The sequence below is a fragment of the Lissotriton vulgaris genome, chromosome 2_1 (assembly GCF_964263255.1).
Source record: "Lissotriton vulgaris chromosome 2_1, aLisVul1.2, whole genome shotgun sequence".
Lineage (NCBI taxonomy): Eukaryota > Metazoa > Chordata > Amphibia > Caudata > Salamandridae > Lissotriton > Lissotriton vulgaris.
The window spans coordinates 1,391,016,828-1,391,037,414 of record NC_141687.1 but is presented as its reverse complement, the minus strand read 5'-3'; the positions used below and the strand labels follow the sequence as shown (position 1 = coordinate 1,391,037,414).

At 43.9% G+C, this 20,587-nt stretch overlaps 1 protein-coding gene across 23 annotated transcripts in view; it reads left to right on the top strand.

Moving 5' to 3' along the window:
- The window catches only part of BIN1 (bridging integrator 1), a 556,732-nt gene that overhangs the window by 391,206 nt on the left and 144,939 nt on the right, over positions 1-20,587 (top strand). For 9 of the 23 annotated variants that reach the window (XM_086957130.1, XM_086957127.1, XM_086957136.1 and 6 more), the window contains 3 exons: positions 2,198-2,326; positions 11,626-11,736; positions 13,781-13,804. The exons of 8 other annotated variants lie outside the window; for them this stretch is intronic. In XM_086957130.1, the coding sequence (XP_086813256.1) occupies positions 2,198-2,326; positions 11,626-11,736; positions 13,781-13,804 (264 nt within the window). The remainder of the gene's footprint in view (positions 1-2,197; positions 2,327-11,625; positions 11,737-13,780; positions 13,805-20,587) is intronic. 6 more of the 23 variants (XM_086957146.1, XM_086957142.1, XM_086957144.1 and 3 more) reach the window with 1 other exon arrangement.

Below are 20,587 nucleotides of genomic sequence, written 5' to 3'. Positions count from 1 at the left end.
GCCGAGTGTGATCGCTGATCAGAGTGGGCACCGAGGCGAGAGAATTATCGAATCCGCTGACCCTGGTCCAGAAACCTGCCGCGCCGGGAATCGAACCCTGGTCCCGGGCCGTCCTCTGCTCTCTGGTCTGCCGCCTCTGACCAGTGAGCCACACTACTTCAATAGTTCGATGTTCCTGATCCAAAGAAGCCAACGCCTGAGGCAGGCTGATTGGTCGCTGCTTACAGTAAGTATAGCATTTAATATGTGCGCCGTGGATGGTACAAGCACCCTAACAGGTCTAACCTAAAAAAAGGAAAATAAAATGCTAAATTGTTTTCAAAGGTAGCAGTAAGTTTCAGAAACGGTGCTGGGAAAGGCACAACATTCTACGTTTTGACAATAATTCTCTAGTTTAATACGTCTGACGTTTTTCTATCTAATATATACAGTATGTGTGTCGCCATGGCCCATTAATGCTTAGGCAAAAAATGCTCTAAAGTGTAGTTTTTTTACCGATAATGTTTGTGTGTTTCAAAATGTTGATATCCATTGCACTGTATCAATGCGAATTTGGTTTTGCAAACATTAAGAAGTAAACGGCATATGACTCTCGTAAATTCTTTTAGTGGCTGGCGTCTGACATTTGTGGGATTACTTTTTTATTTCTACATTTACTGTTTCTTCTGTATGTATACATGCCCACGTTGTTGCTACATCTTCCAAATTTGATTATTTTTTTTAAAGAACTGCAAAGCCAGGTAGTCACTTGGTTGTTTTTTGCGTGTTCTTGTGCAACGCAGTGGAAAGCAGAATCGTTCCCAACCTGTTAACCTCACAGATAGAGTACGTTTTATTGGGCGTATGCGACCAAGATCCTAAAATGGATTGATCAAGCTGAACGGTATTGGGATACGTTGCTCTACTTGTTTACACTTATCTCAAACAGCCAGGTACTACCAGCGTCCGCGCCGGTGGCCCAGTACATACAGATGTAGCCAGCTGTGGCAACAGAAAGGACGGGTGCCTCCCTCTCCTTTTACTAAAGGGTTCCGTGCCCTGCATATGTTGCATCTGTCCTCTGCTTTATGCCCTCTCTTGAATCTCAAGACAGGTGCAGTGGCTGGATCATGAAGCTGCGAGCTGTGCTGTGGTGGCTATAGACATTTATTTTAGGAGCCATGGGTCATTAACGTGCTGTATACTTCCGCATTGCAGCCGTGAGGTTCGATGCTCTAGAGAAGGTGTCCTCCTGTGGGAGTTAGAGAGTGGAATGGCCGAGGCAGCAGTGAGTATGCGACTACAAGAGCGAGGACCAGCCTGCACCTCCCATCATTCACTCTCCTACCGTGGAAGTCTGCACACTTGCAGACATGAGCAGTCTGAAACCCAGCAACTGCTAGAGTGAGAGGATTGGAGAGAAACCACCTGTCATGGAAGAGACTCCATTCAGCGCCCCACTAGGGCTCATTGATCTAATGCCCTGTACTTATTGCACTGTAAGATCAGCCTATATTAATATGGAGATGTCATCTAGATACTTTACCACAATAACTACTATTTATTAGCCAACAACAGGCGAGCTTTCAGAATAGACCTTTTGCACAGTCTTTTTGGAAGGCTTAACCAGTTGAAAGGCCTTCATGTTCCATAGCTAGATTTCTCGGTAAATACAGAACTTGCTACCCGCACCAGCCTCCAAATAAGGATGAAGGTATAATCAGACACTATTTCGTATGTCTGCAAACAGGAATGAGGGTGCTGGCCATCTTGCATAGAGCGGGGAACGTGGAAATGCATTTTGATATATGCTGAAGAGTTGCTCTTGGGTCCCTGACCTCTCCCAGCTTCCAGGCAGGTTGGTGATGCTGAGGCATGAAAGGCTGTGCTTGATTTCAATAACTACAGCACCAGCGAGGAGGTCAGCGCTATGGTGCCCTGTGAAATTTGTACTGTTAATTAAGTACTCAGATGTTTTGTTGCCCCCAACTTACCTCCAAAAATGCTGAAATGTGTTTGTTTTATGTGTTAATAACCAAATAATTGTGTTTAATTCCTCTGCACAGAGACCATGCACCCTGCTGCCATGTATGAACTGTGAACCCTTGTTTGACGATGTGTACCTGACCCTCTGTTCCCTGGTGTTGCTGACTGGTTTTGTCTCTCTGTTTCTCTCCTGGTGTGGGTATGGCTTTGGTCCTGTTTTGCTTGCATGTAGCTGAGAAAAGGTCCGCCAGTTCCGCCGCCTCCCAAACACACCCCGTGCAAGGACTTCCAGCAGGAGAACATCCTCAGCCTGTTTGATGACAATTTTGTGCCCGAGATAAGTGTGACAACCCCATCTCAGGTTAGCTGCTCCTTCTGTCATTCTGACATCAGTTCTCCACCACCATTCACTGACCCGCATTGCTCTACTCCCCGTGCAGAGGTGTCACTCCACAGAGCCGCCACACGGTGTGCTGGTTAGATGGAAGGCTGGCGGAAAGCCTAACCGCTCAGAGTTGTGCTAAGAGCACTGGGGGAATGATGTATATTAGGTTTGATGCTTGAGGTTTTGAATATTTTACGCCTAAAATTACATTTTTTTTATTGTCCCCAAAAAAGCTTAAATGGCACCAGTCAACAAGCTTATGAGTTATTTCTGGAGGTGTAGTTATAGAGGTCTGTGTGCTTCCCCTTGAAAACATTTGAAATACATACAGTTGTTCATCTCTGGAACGGGTGAAATGTAGCGCAGTAGCTCGCAAACTCAGTGGCTGGAAAAGCAGACCATTTTTAACAGAGCTGTAGACTAGAAAATGCTGATTGTGTGAATGCCAGGGGTTCACCTTACCTGGAGGTGTCTTTCCTAACTCAAGTGGAAGAAGCAATTTCTCCAAAGTCATGTAGAGTTGAACTGGCAGGAACACATGCAGGGACTGCTCTGTTTTTTATTTTCATGGTGATCAGGCCCTCATGTGACACCTCTGCAGGGCTTCTCTGTGACACCCTTCACTGTGACTCCTCTGACGCAGCCCGAGGTCTCTGGCTTCTTTCACATGGGCCAAATTAGATGTTCAAGCACATACCCCAGAGTCTTAATGTGGCGGAAGAAAATGACTGGCTGGTCTGCCATTGCATAGCCGACGGCCTGCAGTCGTAAACTATGCTTCTGAAATGTTCTTCCTAGAGCAGATGCATTCTGTCATATTGTAAATTATATTTCTTGTCATTCCTATCTCTCTGGACGACCAGTAGGGCTGTAAATCAGTTGGCGGTATCTGAAGAGTTTTGCCGCTTATTAGCAAATAGTGGCACTGAGTGTGATAATATGAAAGAAGCCACAGACCACCGAGCTGCGTCACCTCCCTGTCTGTGCTTACTGTCTCTGTCTGCTTTCTGTTTGCACCTCTCTGTCATTCCCCTCAGTCTAACCTTTGACATTGACTTCTGCTCGGGCTATATTTCTGCAGCCACCAATAGTGTGCTTGCATGCTCCATCTGCGTGCACTTGAAGGATACAGTGGAATGCCACAAACATGTGTATAGCCATCACCATTTCAACACAATTTGGTTATTGCATCTGTTACGAGCATGGCGTAATGAAACATATCATTGTCCTAGGTATTGAAAAACACACAGCTTCTGGTTATATCAAAATCCAGCATTACTTCCTTCCATCAGAACAACAGCCGAGCCTATGGCGATGCATCGATCAGCACGTTGACTAAGACTAGTTTTAAAGGGTCCATCGGGGAGTGATATCACAGTAGTTCTCAAAACCCCAACAGACTTCGTCAAATAAAGTGACATTCTAGAATGTTTATTGCTGGGGATTGTTAGTGATGCAGAACTGAGTAAGGAGAACTGTTTTTCTCTTTACTGTGTGGTCCCTTTACAGGACTACATTAGATTGTCACTGGAGATTTATGGTGATAAGTTCATGTGACTTCTAGACTCATGTAAGCCATTATGGGAGCCTCTTAGCCTACTGCCACGTATAGCATCAGAGACTTTTTCAGATAAGTGTTGAAATAGGTGTACCAGAGCAATGGCAACAAATGGGCATATTCAGCACATCATTAAAACTCATTATAAATGCTAATAGAAATGTGCAAACAAAATAGGCAGATTCTTACGCTCCTGCAATTATTGAAAAGTTTACGTGTAAATGTTCAAAGCAGTGTGAAAAAGGGATTTTGCTTTATTACAATTCCTTATTTTTATAGAACAGATCTGTAGACCGCTTGCAAGGGCTAATAGGCCTCAGATATACAACCAAATGTAGAGCACACCTCAATCAACATTGTACTTTAGAACCATTTTGATTGATGACCATGAAAGGGCCAGGCCCATAACTTCTGGACCTATTCTAGAATCACAATGCAATGGTTCTTTTTAGCAGCATGAAAGCGTTAAGGGGAGAAAGTCGTTAATATTGTCAATCGATTCAACAGGAATTTCTCTGGACGAATAGTACTCACAGACAACTGCGCAAGGTAAGTTAATTTATTACAAAGCCAAAAACAACTGGACATCAAGACACCTCAAGAAGAGAATGTAGAAGTACATTGGAATCAGCCTAAAGCCAAACCTGTGCATCCAGTTTAAACGGTGCAGCATAAACAAAATAATTCAATAAGCAGGATACAGAGGATCAGAAAGCAGAAGTCCAAATTGCCCTTCATCGAGGGTTGATGAATATAAAGCATTATTCTTTCCGTACCCTAGCACTAAGATGACACCCCCTACTTAAGCATCTTCAGGAAAAGGAATAAAAGGTGTCAGCATGTGGAGTCTTCTTCCTAAAAAGTCTCTCTTCCATCGATGGGTCACATAGAATAAAACTTTTGAGACAGAGCTGTTCTAAAGTGCTCTCTCCCCGAAGGCAGAATGAGAAGTCTTTCCCTACTCCTAACGAAACAATATGAAGCGATGGCGTGACCTGCAAAAGATCTTGGTCATTTGCAGGTCACGCCATCCACTCTGGTTACCATCTTAAAGGGACAACAGTGTTTTTCTTCTCACCACATTTGTCCTGGGTTCCCAGGCCTTCTCCTGTGCGAAGGACAACGGCCTTCGGTTATCGATACCGATGCAACTTTTTCTCTCCTTGCCTGACAAATAAAACAAATACATTATTCTACCTAACGAGCGCTTCTTTCACCTGCAACACAAAACGTGAGATAGAACAATTTCCACAACACACATGAAATTCAAACTGTAATTCTAAAGCAAGTGCTTCCCGGGACCTGCATTTCAGGCCTACAAGATTTGGCTAACATAAGGAAATAACGTGGGAGCTTTCCTGAACTGCATAGGAATATATGAGGCACATTTAATTAATGCATTTGCCTACATTAAAATGACATGATTAATAAACACATGTAATAAATGAATGAGGGACAGTTACTCAACACAAACTCTTCACATGTATCTTTTCTGCTAGTCACTTTCACTGTAACAGTGCCTACTCCAAGATGGCCTCCTCTGGATCCTTTACTAATGTCTATTTGGGTAAACACTTCATTTGGTAAGAGCATCTTAATTTGCTATGTTACCCCAAGAATTGCCCCATTATGTTTGTTGCCACTCTGCAGGTGCTTAGGTGCTGCCAGAGTCCCTGTGCTATTGAAGCTTCTTATTAAACTTTGGTTCTCATAATGCCTCTTATTCACTCATATGTGCTGTAGCAACTAAAGCTAATACCATTTTGCCTGGGAGGTGAATATCACCACCTTTATGGGATCACTTCTGCCATTTCTATGGCTGACTTTGGTAGCGGATGAGTTCATGAGATTTCATCTGAGCATTCATCTTCATAAACATTTGAGAATGAGTTGAAGTTGTGAGATCCCTTAACACCACCCGTAAGTAGCTACCTTAGACCTATGGCCAGGTGAGCCATTCCCCTATAAACTAAATTACCTAGGGCCTCCCAAAATAGCGCTGGTGCAGAGCTTCACGTAGAAGTTCTCTCTAAAAGTGCAGTCAGCGACTTCCCAAAACTAAAAAAGTAAATGTTAAGCGCCCCATGGCTCCACCCACGAGTTTCATGTGAAGGGAGCATATGGTCGTGGAACCTGGGAGAGTGAGCTCTACCCAACATGGGGAATGATGATGAAATTGGAATGACAAATTGCACTGTGTACGTGGAAATACTGGCCCAATACAGTTGCCCCAATATGCAAGAGTATTTATTTATTTTGAGAGTTTTATATAGCAGCCCTTGAATAAATGGCAGGAGGGTTAGTGTCATTCACAGCGCCCTTTGATCCGTGGGAGAAGGTTTGTGTCACTTCACCTAATCAAATGTTTGTTGGAGAACAGAGGCATTCTATGACCTTGACCCATGTACGTAGTTGAGTTTGTCTTTCACAGTATATTTCCAAAGAATGTATATCTCAGCAGATTGCAATTTTCCAGGAATTTTTAACTATTGTGCTCGGGGAAAAGGTCACCCCCCCCCCCCCCCCCCCCGGGAAATGGATGGAAATATTAGCAGCAGCAATGGTACATGAAGAGCTTTTTGAATGATGACAGCATATCTTCAGTTCTTCATTCAAAGAGGATATTGAAATGATCCTTACAAGTAATAATTCAGCATTTGGTAAGTTTGTCGAAGTCAAACACTCTTTGTTTTGTTCCCTTTGTGATAACCGTTACAGGCTATCCCTAATGTGGTGGGTGCCTGTAGCTGCTTAGCCTGCGACGTCTACAGGCGAGGTTCACATCACATGGACTGACTTCTTGATGGCAAATGTACAAAAAAGTGATCGTAGGAGTAGAACAAGCTGTCCCAGCAGACAACCCCGAGTTCAAAATTCCAGGTCCAATTAGTTGGAGTTGATAAGTTTTGCTTCCTCTATTTTTCCTAGAATTACATGTCCGTGCACCATCAGTTGTGGTTAGCCCATTTATTCACCCCACCCTTCCTGCAGCCAGGCTATGCAACAAATCACAGCTACAGTCTTTCAATATTGAAGCATTCTACACCCCTGTAAAGTAATTTTCCAAGAATGTTTCTGTTTTGCACTCGTTACTGTAAAATCTGTGACTCAAATGTTCATACACTCAGGGGAGAACTGCCCATCTGAGGACCAGAAAATAGCAGGCTGACATCAAATCCACAAAGAAATAGTTGTATAATTCTGTAGGTGAGCTAAAGTGCACCTGCCGAGATCTTGAGCCAATGATGGAAATAACTGCCAGATAAGGTAGCAAGAAGCACAAAAAGGGCGATTATTATAAAGCCATTAGGGTAACCTGAAAGGCCTACCTTGCCAAATGCATCAATAAAGCCCAAATCAAACAAGGAAGGTTTTAGACATGTCCAGTAAATGTCAAGGCCGGATGCCTTGAAAACACTTCATTTGTGACGTTTTCCAAACTGTTAAGATCTCCTTTGATTTTTTTGAACTCCACAATCCTTGATTCCAGTAACCGTGAACGGTCATCTTACCCTCGTGTAGCCTCTGATGCAGTCGCACACCCAGTGACCCAAGAGGAGGTAACAAGGTTCACACAAGTGAAAGCCCCCAGCCCGCCTGCAGATCCCTGTGGCGTGGCATACATGGAGAACGGCCACTGTCCCTTCTCTTTATTTATTTATTTTAAAAGTTTTATATAGCGCTAGCTTAACCCATAAGTATCAGAGCGCTTTACATACCCACAGTAAACAGCGGAAGGACATTACATTACATAGTAGGCCGGCAGTAAGGAAGCAAAACCACAGAAACAAAAAAATACAGCATGGGCAATAAATATGTAGTGCAGCGGAGGAGGAGAGAGCAATACAAGAAAAGGCGAGAGTGACATAGTCCGGTCACCCACTATCCATGAATGTCCAGAGAGAGAGGAGACAACTCAAATAAAGAAGACTAGGTTAGTTGACGTTGGTCATGAAAGTATTTGTTTAGGAGATGGAGTGTCAGGTCCCTTTTGAAACAGGAGAAGGAGGGGTTGCATCTGAGGACTCCAGGGAGAGGGTTCCATATCTTGGGAGCGTTGCCTGAGAACGATCGGTATTGGGTGGTTTTCTTTTTCAATTTTGGAGGAATAAGGAGTGAGTTGGAGCTTCCTAGTGTTCTGGATTGACCTGCTCTACTCAGTTTATTATTTAAGTAGTTGGGGTCAGGAGAGTGAAGGGTCTTGTGAGTGATGCAGGCCTATTTATAGATACATCTACCTTCCATGGGAAGCCAATTTAGGCAGTTGAGAGCTGGAGTGATGTGTTCAAATCTTTTAACTCCAGGTACGAGTCGAGCGGACATGTTCAGCACTGCTCTTAGAGGGGCAAGGTGAGCTTTCGGTGTCCCTGTAAGGATGGCGTTCCCGTATCGAGTTTAGAGAGAACTAGAGATTGGGCTACTGTCTTGAGGTCATCGTGGGGGTAGAAAAGGTTTCAGTTTCTTGAGGTGTTTTAGAGAGAAGAGAGCACTTTTTGCAGAGTTTTTGATGTGAGCCTCCATTGATAAGTTCTTGTCAAGGGTGATGCCAAGAGACTTAACTGAGTAGGATAGGGTAAGGGGGCAGTTTAGGGCTACCAAATTCTTGAGCCACTCTTGGATTGGACGATGGTTTCTTTTTGGAGAGAATAGGATTAGTTCCGTTTTGTCTGGGTTGAGCTTTAAGTGGTTAACGTAGAACCAAGTTTGGATCTCGGTTAGGGTGGTATTGAGGAGTTGGATGTCGCTGGGAGACTTGATCTTTAAATAGATTTGGGTGTCGTCCGCGTAAAGGTGGTAGTTCACTCCGGCTTTTTTTAATATGATTGTGAGGGGCTCCATGAAGAGATTGAAGAGGGACGGGGAGAGGATCGAGCCTTGTGGGACCCCAAGTGTGACTTAAGTTGGCTTTGAGAGACGGGAGTTAATTTTAATTTGTTGCGAGCAGTGTTGAAGGAAGGAGGTGAACCATTTTTGTACTGTGCCATTAATGCCGGACCGTTTCAACAGGGTCTCCAAGAGGGCTGGATGGTTTACTGTGTCGAGGGCCGCAGATAGGTCAATAAGGATGAGTAGGCAGGCATCATCTTCGTCTAGGGCCTTGTGAATATTGTCTGCAACTTTCAGCATTGCAGTTTCCGTGCTACAGCTTTTTCTGAAACCAGATTGAAAGGCATCAAGGAGGTTGAACTCTTCAATGTGCTTATTGAGTTGGAGGAGAACACATTTCTCCAATGTTTTTGCAAGGAATGGGAGGTTAGAGATAGGTAAGAGGTTGTTAAGATCATTAGGGTCAGCCCCAGGTTTCTTGAGAATGGGTGTGATTTGTCCTAGTTGAAGGGAGTCTGGGACACAGCCAGAGGTGAGAGAGGCGTTGATGATTTTTGTCCAGAAAGGGGAAATGGTGTGGTTGAGTTCTTTTATGATTGAGGAAGGGAGGGGTCCATGGTTTGGGAGGAAGGTTTTAGGTTGGAGATTATATTGAAGACCTCGTTTACCAACATTAGCTCAAAGTTAGACCAATGAGCATTGTTTTTTAGCTGGAGGTAGGTCTGATTGTCCTTGTTAAGAGCTCTTTCCGAGTTGTCCTGGGAGGTTGAAGGTGGGCAGGTTAAGGGGGAAGGAGGGTTAGCAGATGTAAAAAGGATTGATCAATTTTAGAAACTTTATTGGTAAAGAAGGTGCAAATTTCTTCACATTGCTCATTGGTGGCTTCGATTTCTTGAGAGGGAGTGCAGTTAGTTTGGCTTTTAACAATGTTGAAGAGTTCTCGTGGTCTATTTTTTGCCAGATCAAGTTGGCTGCGGAAAAAAGAGGCCTTTTCACTGAAGATGTGTTTTTTGTATGACCGTCAAGCAGATATAATATGTGTTAGGTGCAGGGACGAGGGATTTTGTCTCCAGGACCTTTCTGTTTGTCCGAGTTGGCGCCGTTCTTCATTCAGCTCCACGTTAAACCAGGGTTTTGATTTGGCTCTCCTCCGTTGTTTGAGTTTGAGAGGAGCTGCTTGGTCTAAGACCTCTGTCATTCTTGAGTTGAAGTGAGAAGTGAGGTCATCAGCCGTCCATGATGAGGGATGGAGTTGAAGATGGGGATTAATCATGGCTTCAAGTTCGGATAGAGGTATTTCTTAGTTTCTGGTTAAGATTTTAGGTTTGACAACACAAATAGGTTGGAGGCTGGCAAGTGTGTGATCTTGAACATAATGAGGTGGTGGGACCAGTCATTGGGAGTGATCTCTCTCTCAAGGAGATCAGATCGTTGTTTGATCTTAGAGTATATCCATTTGTATCCCTTCCTTATGTATATAGAGAACTCTAATCACGAGTATATGCAGTAGACCTTTGTACTCTCTACCATTCCTATGTGACTCTTAGAGTATATCTATTCGTATCCCTTCCCTATGTATTTAGAGATAACTCTAATCACTAGTCTCTTTGTGTTGCTTTACATCTTGTACATTTGCATTTTTTTCTGTTTGTTTCTTTTATGTAACGCATGTAATTTTTAGTCCTTATGTTTTGCAACTGGTTCTTATGTAAAGCGCTCTGACACCTTCGGGTAAAGTTCGCGCTATATAAAATCGCATTAAATAAATAAAAATAAATATTTCTCTTTACGTGATCACAATGAACCCGTCGAAAATCCCCCAGAGGATAAGCCAATGAGTATTCTCTGTATGCTCCAATGCTGCCCTCTCGTGGCTTTTTGACGGGTTACCATGAAAGGAGGCTGATTGGTAAATGTGCATTTTTTTTTTGTAATATACGTTTGAAATAATCATATCTCGCAAATGTATAGTTTTCTATAGTTATATACTAAATGTATTGAATTGCAGGGACCCTTGTCACAAAATTCTTGAAATAACACAGCGGACTTTTTGGAGGAGAAATTAAACTCTAAAATAATTTATTTTACATAGGATTCCTTAATTACGCACTAGCGCCTGAAAAGTGCTATCGTTATTGTTTGGCATGTATATGTATTTATTTTGAGTTTTTTATCCATATATATTTGGCTTTTCCATATAGTCCTGTAATAATGTGTAACAATGTCTTTGTACGACTGTTTTGGTGTTTGTCCGAAAAAGGGGCTGTCGATTTCATGCCTACCAATTATTACATTTGTAATGACGAAACTTGAGGCGCTTTGAAGCATAGCAATAGAGAACTGATGGGCCAGTTTCTCAGCTCACCTATCACAGTTATTGTCCGATCATCAGCCCTCTAGCGCCCTAAAATAGAATTAAACTATTAAGCAGGAGTCTGCCGTTTTTCTCCAAATTCATGCAGGCAGCAACGCATTATGTTTTCGGTGTGTTTTTGTAGTTTGTCCACTTTAGGGAAGTTTTGTGAGCTATAGTCCATTTCATGAAGCGGGGAGGCGGCGATATTTTTTATGTTACGAATTGCAAAGGCGCGTGAGCCTAGCGATCCGAGAACGGACCGAGTTTGCATACTTGACTTTCAGACACTACGAGCTGTAGGGAAGGCTCCCTGATTTCCTGGCTCACAGGTGTGCCCATGAGCAGACGACTCTGGACTAAAATCAGCCAATTGATTGTGCGGATTGGGCCGAGGTACCGCTGATCACATTGTATGCCAGACCGAATATTTATACAGAGATGGATGCTTATGTTTGTCTTTCTCCCACATCCCTGCCTCGTGTATCCTGCCTAGCTAATGCTCCGACTCTTTTTTTCCCTTTCGCTGCTGCAAAGTTTGAGGCCCCTGGAGCCCTCCAGGAGGAAGCCAGCTTGCTGGATCTGGATTTTGACCCACTCAAACCAGATGCCAGCACCCCCGTGAAGGCTTCTGCGTCGGTCTCTCAGGTTTGTTTATCATGTTTATGGCTCGGTTTCATGGATCGGCGACCAACTGGTTCTCGATTGGTTGGTGGGGCAAACATTCCAAACTTTTTCAACGTTGCAGCTTTGGTAATGCCTGCTTACTACCCGGAAAGTGCTTTGAACCTTGCAAGGTGTAGGAAAGTTCAAAACCAATACCAGTACAGTACAGCTGTTGCATCTCATAAGGCTGTTGTAGGTTAAGAGATTGGGGTAATGGAACGAGGATGGGTGAGGCTCACTCTGAAGCACCCTACATAGATCTGGGTGCTTTTTCCAGGTAGCGTCAAATTACCCTAAGTAGGTCCAGGGTGATCTTCGCATAGAATAATTTTACATGTACTGTATGTATTTGGAAATCATTTACTACGTCAGTGGTTAGAGTGGAAATAGATAAAAACGTTGACCTTTCTGTGTTATCTAAAGCAATAAGAAACGTGTGTGATTTCTAATTATCATTGCCTTAATTGGTGTTTATGCTTAGGAAAGTGCAAGTCAAGACAAAATAAGAGCGACTCATATGGCTTAGAAATGGTGGGACCTGTTTTTTGAAACATTTTTTTATTGTGAAGTGCTCTGTAAAAGGTAACGCCCATTGGCGTTAGGTTTGGTGTTGGGTGTGAATTGTGGTCCCCTCTGTGCTTGTTTGCACCATTCTAGTTTCAATAAGCCACCACAAACCCACTGCTTAATTTGAGCCAGTGGTTTCCAGCGCTCGCCACCAACACTTAATTACCAATACCAACGATTATGACAGCTGCCACATGGTAGCGCCGTTTGTGTAAAATTTAAAGATAAGCAAAACAGTTGTTTATTAATTCAATATACATTAAAACAACTAATACCTGCTCCCAAGCCATTCTTAGAGCTGTGCGGGCCTTGAACACTCTGAATCATCACACGTGTAGGAGTGTGACGGTTAGTAGTTGTGATGGCACTGTAATTGGCAGCACTACCAGAGGCAATCGTGGTGCAAGCTGCAGTGGCCTCCTGACGAGGGTCCTGGCGCGGGTCCTGGCGCTTATTTTTTCTACAAACTAAGCACAGCACAAAGCCCAAGTATGATTGAAGTACTAGGAAGCTATTGTTAAAATGGGACTGGTTGCTGGCTGAAAGCCGCAGAGCAGCTGCAAAAGCAGAGAAGCAGGCATCAATACCGGGGTGGTGGGAAGGCCAGTGTGTAGTGCAACTGAGAGAACCATCTGAACATGCTCCCAGCCTGCCCTTCTGTTCACCTCTTAACCTCTCACCTCTTGCATGAGTGACTCAGGTGTTCATGACAAATTGTGATTTTTGCTGGTAAACTATAAGGGTGCTGTGATGTGGTCCCCCCTCCTTCGAGGCTGGATGGTTGAAATAGAAGGGTTTTGATATTTTTCCTGAGGATGGGGGTTTGTTTTGCTTTAGTATTGAGGGATGCTCAGAGCAGACTTACCCAAAAGTATTACCCTTTTAAAATCTTTGTCCATCTGGTTTCCTCAGAATGCCACGTGTTTTTAAAGTGGGTGTTCAGTAAACACCGTATGTTAACATGACCTTGAGCTGCACAAAATATAGAATGGTCTGCAACATTTTTTGTTTGTTGTGCTATCGTGCTATTTCAATCTAAATACTTTGGAAGACAGAACAAGCATTCTAGCTCAGTGCAATATATTGTCTCTAGATGCTACTTCGCCTAAGCTTGTTCAGAGCTAGATGACTGGATATATTCTACCATTGTAGTTGGTGAGCATCCTCGGCAGCTAGACTTGTCGAAATCTGGCGAATGTTCTGACAGGCTGGTACCTTTGGGAACCTCTGGGAACCATGATAGCTGCGGCAGGCCGTCAAGTGACAGACATGGTTGGTGCTTGACTGATTGTACTCCAGCCCTTGGCCCTTTTGCTATGAAATGCTACGTACCTTATTAGATGACGTTAGTCAAGTCAAGTCAGGAAAAGGACTTAAAGTCTGCATTGTTTGGGATGCGCTTATGAACCAAATTGAAATCTGTTTTTCTTTTCTCACCCTTGTGCTTTCACATGCTAAGTCCTTGCCGTGGGATTTATGGGAGGTAAGATCCTCAGCCGTTGCATACTAGTAAACTATGACTGCTTTGCAAGTCTCGGGCATGTGTAGACTCTGATCTGTCTCTTCAACCTGGAATGTTCTTCTGCCATTGTACTTCTTTATAACACATTTTCACTTTCCAGAATTTTGTGAATTGCGTGAGACATGTGTATGCATTTTCTTGCATCTCATATTGCAGACCTACGAGCAATGTTTATCTCTTCTTCCTGCTGCTGTATGCATTACATCTCCTGATACAGTTTGCGCGGCTTCCTCGCCCTTCTCATCTTATGCACTATCCCTGCTGTGGCTCCATACTGTGCGGTCCTTTACTTATTGTTTGTGCCTTATGTGTTCTTCTCTCAAACCTTGCCTTGTTTTTATTGCCTATGTATACTTTGCTTGATTTCATTTGCTTCACCTCGTAAAGATAAATGTTCAGTACATGTTCAGTACAGTTCATGTTCGGTATAGTACATACAATTGTTTTGTGTAATAACATTATTATTTGTCCTAAAGCAATAGAAAAAGAAAAGAGCTTGCATTTTTATCATGGTACTTGTAAAAGAGTAGGAAGTGGCTAAACTCAATAGAAGGGGCTTTAGAAAGGTGGTTCAAGTAAGGATGTCTGGTTTTCCCAATCACATGATCTTGGGAATTTTTCTGAAGATTTTTCTCAGAAGGCAGTAGGCAGACTTGCCATGCCTGCCCTGCTGGTAACTGATTTCCATAGACCTGTGATCCATACAGTCGGGGAAAAGTTTATCATGCCTCTAAGCTTCTAAAAGAAGTCACCCCTAGAGGCACCAGATATTAATCATTACCACGTTGATTGAAAATCGCAGTGGCTGTTTTTGTCATGTTAGTGGTTTAATACAATTGGTGAATTTAGGTCCTTTGCTGTGTATCGCTGCCAGAATTTGCAGTATTTACATCTCTTGTCTGAAGCCTGAAAGAGAAATAAACTCTAGAATTCCCCTTAAGGCGGTCGGCGGAGCGCACTGATGGGAGAAGGAGCACAGCTTGATTGACCACTGAAAGCTTATTAGTTGTAAAAATGTTGGTTACATGGAAGACCCTAACTCCAAGCTAAGGTCTGATGACTTTATAACCTTGCAACTCTTGATGGTCTAACACCTACTTACCCCCATGAATTAGTTTTCACATTTTGGTGCTTCTTTTAATATTTGATGAAGACTAGGGAAGAGCAGGAGAGTCTCAGAAGACTGATATAAAAAGTAGTTTTGTGCATTGAATGCATTTTTCAAAAATATGCACGTGCATCTCAGTCCAGTTATAAATCATTTACTGTTAAAAGATGTGTAAAGTGTGGCTTATTGTGAGTTTTGAGATATTTCTGCCATTTAATTTGAGCTCCAAATTGGTAATTTGTCATAAAGTTGCCCAAATGTTCCCACAAACAAGAATCATGGCTGTGTGAATAGAAGCCTAGGTTTGTGGATTGTTATAGATACCCCCTAAACACTGGTTTAACCCGAATCTTTTCTTGATTATATAAGTGCCACTCAAGATTGCCATTTAGACAAATGCACTTTTCCGGTGCATTTTTGACAGTGGGATTTGCAAATCCTGATCTTGTATTCCCTACACATTGGAAGAGTTAAACTCCAGAAATTGAGCCCCGAATCGGAGGTGGATTTGCAGGATCGATTCACATCTCCGTACCATTTAATCCTACTCCCACAACCAGCATGATTGCAATTGTGCAGTAACGAAATATATAGTAGCCGTATTTTGTTACCTTTCACATCTAGTTCTTTCAGAAAATGAATGAATGAAACTTTTCTAAAGTGGGTCACTAATCCATCCAGGTGTGCTGGTGATGAAGAAGGGTATAGAGATAGAATGCCCCATTCCACTGTCAGGCCTCAGTCTAACAAAATATGGACTTTTACATTTTCATAAAAGATAAATATTGTGAGCCTTGTGGGACCCCGAAAGGTAAAGGTTTAAAGTAAAAAAAAAAAAGAGGACAGATTGCCTTCTCTCTGTTGTTGAGAAAAGAATGGAACTAGTCAAGTGCACAGAACTTCAGCACCCTCCAACGTAGTGAGGAAGGATGTTGTGGGAGATCATATCAAAGGCACCCAACAGGTTTAGAAAGATCGAAGTGACTGAATTCTTAGAGTCCAGCCTTAGGTGGATTTATTTTAGAAACAGATTAAAACGGATTCTGTACTGTAACGTGATCAACATTTTAGTTGATCAATGTCTTCAATTCAAGTCTTCAAGAATTTTGGTCGGGTGTGCATCAATATGCGATTTCAGAATCAAAGAAGGGCCCAAGAAGTAAAGAAATAGGTCTGAAGTTGGAAAGCAGTGTAGGAGCTGCATTGGTTTTGTTAGGAAAGGAAGTACAGTTGCATTTTTCCAAGTATAGCGAAATGTTCGTGCAAGGAGAGGTTAAACTGGGTTCTAAGAGCAGTGATGATTGCATGCATGCGAGAGAGAGAGAAAGATGTTTAACAGGTTTTGCAGAGGTCTTGCGGTGATCCAGACTTTTTTTTTTTGTTTTGCAAATTTTTTAGGGTAGGGTTGAAGGGGCACTCCAGCGATTTATAACAAGAAAATGAATTATCAGTGGAGTTCTTGACAAAATCATACCGTTTGTATTGGGACTTCCCCTTCAGAATATGTTCTCAAGTCTTGGACTAGGATTTTATTACAAAAGATGTTCGACAAATCATCTCACAAAGTCTTAGAACGCCGAAGTGTGATTTGGAAACAGTCTGGATTGTCTTCATTTTTCAATGTTTCCTGCACACCCACATGAGTGGCAAAGGTGTTCCTGTGAATGAGAATGTCTTTCCATTGGTTATCATCTAGATTGATCTGTAATACTTTCTCCCATGTTTGCTTGAACAGACCCCCCCCCCCCCCCCATTGTGCTCTTGACTGGATCATATATGTCTGACGTGGCCCACGTGCATCTCAACATCACAAGTCCACAAACAATTCTCAAAGGGTACCTGACCTCGACATGCCCCAGACCCCTTGTTTAATTTGGGGGTACTGGAGACGGTGTCTTAGTTCTATATGTATATATGAAGCGTTCAGATTTCAGCAAACTAAATTCCTCTTCAAACTGTTCAAATCATTTTACTTATCCAACAGTGTTTTGCATCCCTCCTCTAGTCCTGTGAGGGAAAGTTGACAAAGCAGAACGTTTTTAGGAGGGGCTGAACACCTCAATGATGACAAATAATGAACAAACCAGATGCCATAGAGACCCCTCCCCCACCACCCCAACAAGTTTGCTGTTCATGCTGCATTACTTTGGGAAAATTGTGGCTTCAGAGAATCATGGTCTGCCAGCGTTTCATCTTCAGTTTTCACTCCAAAATCTGTGTGGGATAAATCGTCAGATCAAAACTATACTTTTTAATGAAGTACTCTGTCCAGCTTTTAATTCCTGAGTGAATACTCCCAAAGTAAGTAATTCCTTGATCATTGTAAGCACAGGAAGCACTGATTATGAAAAGTGGGACATCCCTAGTTTGCTAGTAGAACATCACTTGCATGGAGTGTTGGTTTCCTATGACTAAGAATTCAAATGATATCAGCAGATGATAAAGGAAAACACAGTTCAATTGTGCTGTGGGTTTAAGTTATTAAGGGTGACTTGTAAGGGAGAAGGAGGTAATATTCAGTGTAAATCTGCACATTTTTAGGAACAGAAATTAGAATATTATGCACATGGTAATACTGACTGCTCAGTTGGACGTAGCCAGATGGATTTTCTTTATACATTTGAATAAGGAAAGCATATGTTTGGTCCTATTCTCTAGCTAGTTTAGGAAATGACATTAACAAGGATTTTTTTTACATGATTGAAATCTAATTATTAGTTGAGTCAACTTTTGTTTCACCACATTGCATGTCTTAAATGTATCATATGTGTTTGCATTATTTTTGCAGCCTCATAATTTACATACTGCTGTAGAGTTGTGTACATAACTGCATCCAGCATTTTTTCTATTCATTCTGTAGTAGGGGATCTCTGTGATAGTCATAATCTTGTGAATAGTCCCGCCCATGTGCGTGGACCCCAGAGCAATCAAAATAGTCTCTTAAGTTGTTTTCTTCTGCAGACCTGCAGAGACACTTAAGAGAAAATCAATGACACATAATGCAGCCTAAAACTACAAGGCTACATTGGCCAGCACTTCATCTTGAAGTGAAAAGGATAGCCAAATAATATTAAATGTAACACACTTTGTTAAGTTTCACACTCAGAGAAACTCCCCTTCACAAAAATCATGTGTAATGATAGAGAGGAAGGTTTGGACAGACAAGCCCCATAGGCTGCTGTTAGAAATGGGATTTCTGGCTGGCTAAGGCTTGCGCCAAAGCCAGGCAGAAACCACCACTCTAGTCAGGGCAAGGGAGTTGCACGCCAAGATAACCGCTGCTCACCCCCTTGGTAGCTTGGCACGAGCAGTCCGGCTTATCCCGGAGGCAATGTGTAAAGCGTTTGCACAACACACACACACAGCAGCAACACACTAGGTAAACCACAAAAAGGAACTCCACACAAGGTTATATATAAAAATAGCCTTTGTATTACCATAAACACATTAGATCATAATCACACAATTACACAGTGCCAACTGGCACTGGGCAGTATTTACAGGGGATTATATACAAATGACAGGGCCACGTGGGCCACCGTCAGAATCAGCACTTAGTAGAAATAGCACTTCTAGAACATAGAATAATTGTAGCACAAAATAACAATTGTAGGACACAACCAGTAACCACTGGTAAAAGGTAGGTGCACACTACGCAATACTAATCACCTTAGGCATAGATCACACAGGTACACATAAACTCACTAGTATAAACTATACTAGGCTAAACAACATCCTAACCATAAAACTCATTTAGAGGTATCACAGGCATAACAACATTGCACATTACGCATAACTCACATTAGGCATAGCATAAACACAAATCACCCATCCCCTTGCATAGAATCATATTAGGTACTGTCCCGAGACCTACTGGCCTTCCATGGGGCTCAAATGCCCTTAGTCCAACAGTCAGGGCGCGCTGCCTAGACAGCCAGAGTAGTGTGCGCAAAAGGTCAGGCCAAAACGATGCAGCTGCTCACTACTTGCTGGGCAGCTGTGAGATCCCCATGTTCCGCACAGCCTAAACGTTGGAGCTGCTCACTAATTGCTGGGCAGCTGTGGCAGGGGGGCATGGGCATCAGTGTGCCTCCTGAGTCCCTCACTGGGACTCTAATGGAAGCAATTGGGCCCCCAAATGTGACAACTGCCTGTGCGCTCGCAGGGCAGCTGGGGGACTGGGGAAAACAAGCACTGGTACTGCGGGGGTCCTTAGGCGTCCTCACTGGGACCCTGTAACTGGAGTGACCCCCAAGTCAATCAGTTCGGGCACCACTGTGCCCCTGACCCCTCACTGGGGCATGAGAAGACAAATGCAGACAAAAATAGGTTAGCGCAGGCACCACTGTACCTATGGAACTCCCACTGGGGCTCCTAAAATACCCAAGGGCAGTCGGTACAGTAAGCTGGGAGGGGGCTGGCACTGGCAATGTGCCCCAACGCCCCCTCTACAACAATGAGCCTAGGAGCCCTGCTCGCCGGGCTCTTTCTGCGTAGCAATCCGGCCCACAAGCCTTGTGAAGCCCCACTGAGGGGGGCCTCTCTGGGAGAACTCCAACCCTCACTCGTGTTCTCCTCCGATCTTGCGGCGGCCGTAGGGAAAGCTCTCTTTCCCGGCCCTGCAGCTCTTCTCCGCCTCCTCTGCTGGTCACCCCGGGCTCTGCCTCACTCTCGGGAGCCCCGTGGGAATGCCGGCTTCTTCCTCACTCCACTGCCTCAAAGCGCTCTAGCGAAGGTTGGGCTCCCTGATCGGCGCGTTTCTCCCGGGCCGCTCTCAGGCCCCGCCCGCAACCTCGAGTTACTCGCTGCTCTTCCGCTGCTCACCACGGGGCTCTCCCTTACTCTCGGGAACCCCGTGGGAAGCGCTGGCTTCTTCCTTGCGGCCTTCTTCTCGCTACAGGAGTGCAGGGTGGGCTCCCGTCCGCTTCCTGTTTGCTCTTGAGCACTTCCAGGTTGCCACAGGCAGCGCGGCGGCCCTCAACGTTACTCCTGGCTTCACCACGGGGTAGGCTCCCAAAAAAAAACCAATGAGAAGCGCCACTTAGGCAGGGTGGGCACCCGTTCTGGAACCACACGCAGAGAAGGCACCACCAATGCGGGGTAGGCACCCGCGATTAAAGGGGCATAAAGCGGGGTGGGCACCCGCTCCCTATTAAGAATCCAAAAATCGGCAATTGCGGGGAAAATCTCCTCAGTGAAGTTCCTCGAGTTGCAGCTTCGCGCTGCGGCCACCAGTGCTCTGTGAACCAAAAGTGAAGAGCGCTCAGGACTGGGACGATTTAGCGCTCCTCAACAAAACAACAAACCAAACGCCATTTAAAATAAATGAAAAAGCGCTCCCTGCACTAGAAGTGAAGTCCTCAGTCCAGGGAAAGTCTATTTTTAAAAATGGGGGGGGGGGCAAAGGCTGGGCCCAGGGGCCAGCTCACAGGGCCCTCCAGCAGGGAGGCAGCACCCAATGGCGGTTCCTCCTGGCGCTCAGCAGCAGCAGGCCCCCCTCAAGTCAGGAACAACTTGCATGGGGTCACAGCTCCTTTTTATACACATATTTCCATTGTCTGGAGGGTGCAGGGTAGGGGGGAAAACCAGACACAGCTGGTTCCTGAGCACTTTGTTGTGCTCAGCCCCTCTCCCCA